General features: G+C 41.6%; 1 protein-coding gene across 1 annotated transcript; it reads right to left on the bottom strand.

Annotated features, from left to right (window-relative positions):
* Positions 1-700: 700 nt before the first annotated feature.
* Positions 701-9,763, bottom strand: LOC146501370 (methylmalonate-semialdehyde/malonate-semialdehyde dehydrogenase [acylating], mitochondrial-like). The gene is made up of 12 exons (XM_085132682.1): positions 9,588-9,763; positions 9,244-9,288; positions 7,174-7,248; positions 6,579-6,740; positions 6,413-6,491; positions 5,272-5,574; positions 4,872-4,993; positions 3,962-4,151; positions 3,132-3,313; positions 2,371-2,550; positions 1,721-1,819; positions 701-1,584 (listed from the first exon to the last, which is right to left on the bottom strand). The coding sequence occupies exons 1-12, from the start codon at positions 9,621-9,623 to the stop codon at positions 1,480-1,482; spliced, it is 1,578 nt and encodes a 525-aa protein (XP_084988808.1). The 5' UTR covers positions 9,624-9,763; the 3' UTR covers positions 701-1,479.
* Positions 9,764-9,788: the final 25 nt, after the last annotated feature.

Genomic DNA, 9,788 nt, shown 5'->3' with positions numbered 1-9,788 from the left:
CGGTTTTCTTATCTTACTTGTTAACACTACCCTGCGTACGACTGATAACTGAAGTTAGGCTGAAAGTTAACAGCGCTGACTCTTATTTAACATCCCTGTTGTGTTAGTTTTCGCCAGCTATCGGATAACTCTCATGACTGAAGTGTTGCAGAAAGCTAGCCAGTGAAGTTTGAGAACAAGCTAATGTCAAGCAGACGGCACTGCGGAATCATAAAATAATATTAAAACTTTAAGGGAATTCTTAAAAACACACATGACAGCTAATTACACCACAGAGAATTAGCAGCTGCCCTAATTATGCCTTACTAAACGCGAAAACACCACAGAGGCTCACCATGATGTCCGGCTAGCAGCACGCCGCTCACAGCTGACTCCCAGTGACGTCAGCGGCAGTGTTTTGGTCTCGTGCTGAGCTCGCATGACACGCTGGTGTCAAGAACAATAAACAGCTTGTTTGCTCAGTCATGTGAATGGGAGGACGCCCAGTGCTTAATTTTGTGCTTGTGGAAGCATCCTCTCTAATGCTAACCTTTGACAGGGATTCAAAACAACAGGATCGCTTTGAGTGGAAAATTACTGCAAGTTCAAAGTTGCAACCTGCTTTTCTTCTTCGGAGCTCATTATTAGTATTATTATTATCATTATATGAATACTTGAACAAAAACGGAATTATTTCAACAGAAATCACACCACAACTGAGTCCTGTTATAGTGGCTTTATTCAATCAGGTAGCCACACTAACTGCAGCACTAACAGTTTCATACTATAAATGCCATCGTAATGGTTAATAAAGAATATATTTGATTTGAAATATATTTAACCCATGACCAATACTATGACAGTACAGTATAAAACTGTGAACTTTCATTTGACACGCACACTAATCTCCACATTGGACAGTATACAGCAGGGTACACTGATCATGTAAAAAATCAAGCGCTGCAACCATTATGTCAGTTTCACTTTAGTGAGGAAATGTCTGTGTGCATGTTCTCACGTAGGCTTTTGCCTATTCACATATTGAACCGATGAAGCTAATGAAACACACAGGGGATAACAGTGGAAGACATTTGCTGTAACTACTCAGCGTCAGAATCGCTGATCTGTGTGCTTTCACAGCACTCAACGGATCATGAAAAAGGACTAGCCGCTATGAAGTCATGATCCCACTGCTCTGTACAGGAAGTGAGGAGAAAAATGGGTTAAAAAAAATACACAATAAACCAATGTACAGATTCACAGCATCACTGATGAAGTCCATTTTTTTATCTTCACTTCTAAAGATGTAAATTGTGACCGGTATTTGTTTTAACTTTGTAAATCCTGACATTCGTTTTCTTTGCTGCACAGTCACTACGTAATCGTCCTCAGTATGAACATTTGACCAATCAAAAGATATCGTAACCACTTCCAATCCCTCGTTGGGCTTCTTAAGGCATGTAAGAAGTCTCTGAAGGTTAGATGCACTGTCAGTTTAGCTTAGCGTCCCATGGTTGGCATTGTGACAGCCGGGCTTGTCAGAGTGGCATCCTCAGCCTTCCACTGCGACGTAATAGTCTTGATCTGAGTGTAGAATTGGATGCCCTAGTGGTAAAGTGATAACAGATATGTCAGTGAGCTATCTAGCACATGACAAAGTGTCTGCATTGTGCTCTTTCAATACTTCAGTGGAGGGAACAGCAATGATCTGAGGGGATAATAAACTACTTCTGCTATTTACCTGCTTGCCATAGAAGTTGGTATCTCCCCTGAATGAACCTCTGGAGCCAGTGAAGGAGAACATGGGGAGCGGGACGGGGATGGGCACATTCACACCAATCTATAAAAACGCACGTGTGGATTATGAAGACATAAATCTACTGCAGGCTAGAAATACAACAAGGATCAGAGCATAATTTGTTTAATTTGGCCAGCTTACAAAGGGAGTAAAGCCTGGTGTTTAAAATCCAAGATCAACATACAGTTTCAATAAAAACAGACCCGTGAATATACATTTAAGAAGCCTATCAGCACCACTGGACTAGCATTCAATCATCAGCCAGTCCAAAAATGAACTACAACTTGGCTCCTGCTGCACTAATCCACACATTTGGGATTCGTCCATGTTTTAATGCATTGGCAGGTAATATATGACATAGTTTCAGCTGGCAGTGTAAAACCAACTTCACTCCAATAAAAACATTCCCACTTCACATGTCTGCTTTACTTTTTCAGAAATAAAGCGCCTCCCACGCAAACCCGCCTACTCATCCAAGGCTCAAACAGGTGACTCACCGTGGCCTGAAATACCACAAAGGTGGCCGGTTAACACGCTCGTTTGAAAACTATATCTTCGGCAAACAAAGAGCTTCATGTTTTAAAGTCTCCCACCTGGCCGACGTCCACCTCGTGCGTGTATTTGCGAGCCGTGGCTCCGTTGGTGGTAAAGATGGCCGTGCCGTTACCGTAAGGGTTTCGGTTGATTAAAGAAATGGCTTCGTCCAGGCTGTCGGCCTCCAGGACAACGAGGACCGGTCCAAAGATCTCTTCTTTGTAACATTTCATGTTGGGCTGAAAAGAACAGCAGAGGGATCACGATCAGGACTTCAAACTCTACAAAGGAATTCTTAACAGAACAAAGCACGAGCAGGTTTTGTGTCGGGGAAGAAAGGTGAAAAACTGCTTTAAATGCATTTCACAGCACTTTTAGCTACTTTCTATTTTAAGGTCAGCTATGTGTGACACTCAACACTTATAACCAGAAACCAGAACGGATCGGGGGGGACTCTCATGCTGAGAGGGCTGCTCGTTGAAGATTCAAACTTTCTGGCTTATGAATGAAAGCATTTTTAAATCTACTTTTAAAGCCAAAAATCAGAATTTTCACTGAGGTCTGTTCTAAAGATGTGCTCAGCAGGAGGGGAGAATCAAAATCTGTGGTCACATTCAAGGAGATGAGAACTGATTTTGTTTCATTTCCAACAACCCTAATCAAAGACACTGAACTGATTGAAGCGATCGTTTATTTTTGCCTCAGATAATTACAGCACCTACCAAAAACAAAAGAAAGTTATTACATTAAAACATTCTAGACAGTTTAGTTTAACATTACTTTAATAGCGTCTGACCCAAATTAAAAGTTCTCAGCTCACCATAACACCAGCTAAGATGGTAGGTCCTACAAAGTTTCCATTTTCATATCCTTTGACTTTAACATTTCTCCCGTCCAGCAGCAGCTTGGCACCTTCATCAACCCCACTCTGGATCAGAGACTCTACCCTGGCTTTGGCTTCTGGGGTGATCAAGGGACCCACATCTGCCCCAGGCTGATCACCTAAAACACACATTTTGACGCGTAAGAAAAACGGCAGTATGCATGCCAACTGACGTAATTTATTTATTAGGGGTGCAACAATACTCGTATCGATATTGAACCGTTCGATACAGTGCTTTCGGTTTGGTACGCATATGTATCGAACAATACAAAATTTTTAATTTGACGATGTTGTCTGTGTTGAGCGCTCAGTGGATCTGCGCTCGACAGTGCAGCCTAGGCGGAGTAGTCGAACGCAGATTCACTGAGCGCAGGGCAAGCTAGCGAGACAGAAGTTGAGCTCTCCTTGCAACATGGCAAATTGAAACCCCCCCCCCCCCCCCCCCTCATTCAGATGTGGGGTATGGAACTATTTTGGTCTTCATGTGAAGTATGATCCTGAAGGTAAGATGAGTGATTCTCGATCAGATAGATTTATTTATTTATCCCTTTGTTGTTTCAGCAGCATTAAATTTAAAAACTGTACTTTTGAGTTAAAATATATATTTATAATTTTAATAAATGACAAATTAAAAAGGCATGAACATTTTTTTTGTATCGAAAAAATATAACCGTGACACCAAAGTATCGAACCGAACCGTGAATTTTGTGTATCGTTGCACCCCTATTATTTATTTTTCATGGTGATACGGTTACGCAACAAGTTACCTGAGTTTACGCGGAGCGATTTAGAGCGCTGCACCAGCTCTGGGAGCCATTCACGAGACTCCCCAACAAAAATAGCAGTGGAGAGAGCCATGCAGCGCTGACCGGCTGCTCCAAAAGCAGCGCCCACTAGCTGGTTGATGGTGTTCTCTTTGTTGGCATCAGGCATCACCACACCATGGTTCTTGGCACCCTAAATGCAATATGTAGGACACAAAATCTGTATGATTTCACTCCAAAAGAGTGCAGAACATCAAACGGAGACATAAGAGCGCTAATCACATATGCTACAAATCCTAGTGACTGACAGCAGAGGATTTAATCACCGTCTTGGTAACAGCAATAGGAAATAGACCACTACCCATTTTTATTCATATTAGTAATAACAATTTTTACAAATAGTCTAAAAAAATAAATAAATAAATGAAAACTAAGTTCCATCAGGATTTCCCAGACACGGACTTACTATAGGTGAGATCTGGCAGGTATGTTTCCCAGCTCAAGACCAACATACCTGCAATCCACCCGACTATTTCTTAATTTTTGCAAATAATTGTTAATTTTTCTTCCCAGATGGCACAACAGACGTACTATTAGGTGCGCTTTTTGCTCTTATTTTGCTGCTGTTGTGTCAGTCAAGGACTTGATTCACAGGCGTCGCTCTACATGCTCAAGCGCCACTCTAACCAGCACAAGAAGCTGGTTTATATCTTGTTACACCGAAGTCACCCAGCTTTAGAGCAGGACGAGAACTACAGCTGCCAGCTGCTGTCCAAAGCAATTAAGAGTTGGACTTCAACCAAGGACAAAGACCTGACTGAAGAGGCAGCTGATTCTTTCCCCATTATTTACTGTCACCATGTGCCATCTAAACGCTGCCAGTGTAAGAAGAGCATATTCGGTCTGTGAATACCATGTTGGACTGCACTCTCTTGCCATTCTTTGAGCCCCGCTCGTAGATGTACTCTCCAGCCTGGTTGGAGCCCACAAAACTGATGGCTTTGATGGCCGGGTGGTCACAGACGAAGTTTACCGCTGCACAAACAAGGAAAAAAGTCAATATTTTCTGTTCTTCTGTGTCACACCCTCAGGGCACAATGTACGAGCACTGATACGGAGATTCAAATTCTCCTGCTTCAACAGTGCCTGTAGATTACTTACAGATATAGGCTGCACAGTTTATGGAAATATCTTATCTACATATTGCCAGAAGGGTATATGATTAATGTTTGACTCATCCTTGGACCTTTCTCTATTGTTTACGACACACACAGACTGTGAGCTCCTCAATGAGCAGGGAATTACGCACTCACCTGCATGCTGCCCGTGGATTATGTTGAGTGTACCATCTGGCGCTCCGGCATCCTGGAGCATTTTGGCCAAAAGCATGGTGCAGCCTGGGACTCGCTCAGAGGGCTTCATCAGGTAGGTGTTGCCGCACACCATTCCGATAGGGAACATCCACAAAGGAATCATGGCGGGGAAGTTGAAAGGGGCGATGCCGGCACACACTCCGATGGGCAGGCGGTAGGTGAAGGTGTCCATGTCCTTGGTGATGGAGGGTAAGGTTTCCCCCAGCATGAGGGATGTAATGCTGCAGGCGTGTTCAACCACCTCTGAGGAATGAGCGAGAAAAGGATTTAGGAAGTCAGCCAATAACAAAGTGCCTAGATAAGCAATCTGAAATAACACATACACAGTTAACTGATGAGTCCATTATTGAAATTTACACATTTGCCTCTTAAGATTAAAGAAATAAAGCCTGCCAGCTCCATTTCCCATGAAAAAACTGTAATAAAACTTGTAAGTATTTCAAGCACCTATAGCCCCGGTACTTGCAGCGCACCTGCACATGCAGCCTGTCTTTCAGCTGATAATAGAAAAGTTAGCCTGCCAGAATAATTTAGGCATCCTGAAACTGGCATCAACACCAAGAAGAAAAAAAAAAAGAAAGAAAAAAAAAATTACTTGGCAGCTGCGTGTTGTAATAAACAAAAATTAATTCCTTCGTCTGCAACCGCACACAGCCCTTAATTTCCAAACATGATTCCTGTTGATGCAAGGCTGCCAGAATGAACGAGTGCACCTCAGCAAGGGAAGCTGCATAATCATCTTTAAATAGAGTGCAAATAAAAGCATAGTGTGAAAAGTGTTTTACAGAAGACAGGAACACACTTTAACATCAGGAGTTATTATTGTACTGCTGCAAAAGCATTGCAGCCTTTTTCTTCTTGGAACTAAAGCCCTATTAAAAGCGGTTAAAGCCTCTAATATGGCCCAACTATTACTACTGTCCACTTTTAAATTAAAGCTCAATGTCCCTTTTTGCATAGAGTGTTGACTGTTGTATAAACTGCTTCACTTGAGGAATTTGATCTTATCTATATCTACAGCAGGACTAATCTAATCAGGACGCCAAAGGAAGACTAAAAGTCGAGTCGATGCGTTACTTACGCAGTCCTCTAAATACGTCTCCCTCTGCATCAGCCAGAGTTTTGCCCTGTTCCAAAGTGATGATCTTAGCCAGCTCTTTCTGAAATGTTAGAAGAAGAATTTGGAGAGAATTATTTCAACAAAATCAATAAATTATTTTTGACATATATGTGACCCGTCTCCCTACAATGTTGTCCTTGATGAGCTGTTGGTAGCGCAGGAAGATCTGCTGCCGGCTGAGGATGGAGGTCTCGGACCAGGAGCGAAAGGCTCTGGAGCAGGAGCCCACAGCTGCCAGCATCTCCTCCTGTGTAGCTTTAGGAACACGTCCCACCACTTCATTAGTGGCCTGCAGAACAGGACACGGTCCATAAAGACAATCAGACAAGTAAACTGAGAGCAGGGGAAGTCATTATTTGCATGTGCATCATTTCATTAATATTAATAACAAAAAACATTTTTTTTATCCTTATGCGGTGGAAGTAGATGAATATCTTTTCATGCTACAATCGCTCATCACTGTTTTGCAAGAGGCTTGTATCTGACAAGCTATGCACTAGGCTCGTCTCTTGGAGGATATAAAACATGACGGGTTGTGTAGACTGGGCTCAGATTTCTGTCGTTTTACATATTAGGCAATTAAAATTTGACAAATCAGGACTTATTTATTCCATCCGATATTCACAAGTTGCTACAACAAATTTTACACTGTATACTTGCAGCCAGATCGCATTACTCCAGCCTCTGTGCAGGTTGGGCACAGTTCATCTATGAATACTTACAGGGTTGTGGATGTCAAGCCACTCAGACGTGTTGGACTCGACAAACTTGCCATCGATGAACAGCTTGGTGGTGGGCTAGACGATCAAAGAAGCATATGATTCAATGTGGATGCATCAGTCGCCATCGCATCCATTCATCACCACAACATATGCAGTTATTTTCCAAGGCATTTTGCTCTACTTCACTTTGCATGCACTCAGCTGTGTTACAGCTTCATTTTGAATTGTTTAATTTAAGTTTGCCTCAGACATTTCCAAGCAAAGCTGTACATCTTCCATGCTACATTACCCGTGTTCCAATCCCATTCCTCCTCCTAACTCAAGATGGATTTTTAGTATACAGTGCGTATGCACTGGAAAAGTCAAGGTCTATATCCATTAGCACTGCAGCAGTCGGCTGACAGAAAAATAGACAGCTTCAGTTTGAGCAAAAAAAAAAAAAGACAAAATACCACCGGGAATCTATTAAACTTTAACATATATAAAATGTGCAAGAGTCCTGAGCCACTTTTCTTTATATTTTGCTACCGAAGAGACATATTTATTTATTTATTTATTCATTTTATTTGATTTTTTTTTTAGAATAGTCTTGAGCAAGAGTTCTCCGGGCTTTTTGAAACTCTTACAAAGTTTTTCTTTATACACTGGCTACAGTCCAGTCTTTCCAGAAGAATGTTACTCGTAGCCTGTTACAAAAACACATAATTTGTTCCCACTTCTGTAGTTGAGTCAATGAAAAAATGCTAAAAACTGGCATCAAATAGTATTTTTGCACCTACAAGGTGATTCTTAAAGAGCCATTAGCCCAAAACGTCTCATATCTTGGCATGTTGTGCACTTTTCCCTTAAAAAATTAGAGGAAACTCAACAATTGGAAGACAAAAGAATAAGTGGCAGGCCTAAACATTATCTACAGCAGTAGATGAACAGTATCTGAAAGTCATGTCCTTAAGAAACAGGAAAAGTACAGGAAAAGGGTTTGTTCCACTATTCAACACTGGGAAAGCTTTAGATTGGCAAAAGCTTCATTTTTCAGCATGACAATGATCCCATATACACTGCCAATGTAGTAAAAGTTAGAAAGGTTAGGAAGAAAAAGCCCGCAAACACACACCTACACACAATGGAACACCATCAGTCATGAACTGGCTTCCCCAGAGCCCGGCCTCAGCGTTATTGAAGCAGTGTGGGATTGTCTTGACAGAGAACAGAATAAAAGGTAGCCAAAATCCAAAGAAGAGCTTTGATGTCATTCAAGAAGCCTAGAGAAGTATTCCTGAAGACTACTTAAAGAAATTACAAGAAAGCTGCCTAAGAGAGTTCAGGCTGCGTTAAAGAATAAAGGTGATCAAATATTGACCTCCATGTACACCGAGCCAACCACTCTCCTGAAGTGATATATTGTTAATGATGACTTGCAACACAATGCTCCTTGCTGCAAAATACATTTAAAAGTAATTACATTTAAAAAATTATAACTTCCCTCTCTGCAGTTTTCCCACTTTGCATTTTCATCTATGGGGTGGACGGCATCCTTTAACGGGCCATTTGACATTGATGTCTTAAAAGCTAATATTCAAAGCTGCAGTGCAAACAACTGTAAAAATCGATGTCTCTGACTGGATGTGATGGATATACTTTTGACTGAGGTTTCAAACACTAGCCAAAAAAATATTGAAAACATGCATAATAAACATAATCAAAGAAATGAATGTTGTAATGAGCAAAGGAATTGCCTCTTTTGAGGTTTTGGTGGAAGGCTTCGGGATTTAGTCTGACACCCTGTGCTTTCTTAGCCAAGACTCACTTCGAAGTGATAAATAAAATCATTTAGAAATTGTGCTAATTCAATCAGAAAAACTTCACCGAAATACACACACACACACACACACACACACATATGTTTTTCCAATAAGGCAAATATTACTCTGTTATAAACAAATGTCATGCTGTAACACAATCTGACAAAAGTAAACAAGCATACTCTTCTGACAATCAGAAGAGACAGCCCTTAGCGCATGACACGGAACCACTGCTAAGCTATAAAAGGTCCTGAGTGATGGCTCTTACCACTGAGGAGGATGAGTAGCACATACGACCCAGCTGGAGGGGGGCCTGTGAGAAATGACATATCAGACCATTATTTAGAGCTTTTAAATCACTGTCTGTGCAAGGTCTCACAAGAGGCACGTCTGAATGATCCACTGACGTACCATATCTGTCCACGTGATGTAAATAAAGCCTGGTGTTAGCTAACCAATATATATATAATATATTGCCATGTACTTGCAAAAAGGAGGAGTGGACTGTGTACAACGTGTGACTTTGCTAGCTAACAGCGCAGGTTGTTAGCCGAGTTTGGTGCATAAACCAAACAAACAGTTGTATATTGCACGTTCATTATTTTACTCTACCTTCTTATTTAAAAGGGATCGGAGAATTGCCGCCATTGTGGAGAGTGCAGTGCCTTTTTTCTTGCTCCGAAGCCCTTCAACCGACCCAGGAGACGTTGGAGTGCAAAGAGAACTTGAGCTTGAGAAGCGTTCCAGAGGGCAGATCGGTGAATACGAAGCTGCGCTTTTCGCCGATCTACAACCTTTCCCTGGTGTGGATGT

The sequence above is a fragment of the Neolamprologus multifasciatus genome, chromosome 15 (assembly GCF_963576455.1).
Source record: "Neolamprologus multifasciatus chromosome 15, fNeoMul1.2, whole genome shotgun sequence".
In the NCBI taxonomy this organism is placed as follows: domain Eukaryota; kingdom Metazoa; phylum Chordata; class Actinopteri; order Cichliformes; family Cichlidae; genus Neolamprologus; species Neolamprologus multifasciatus.
The sequence above is the reverse complement of the archived record's forward strand: the minus strand, read 5'-3'. Positions and strand labels throughout refer to the sequence as shown.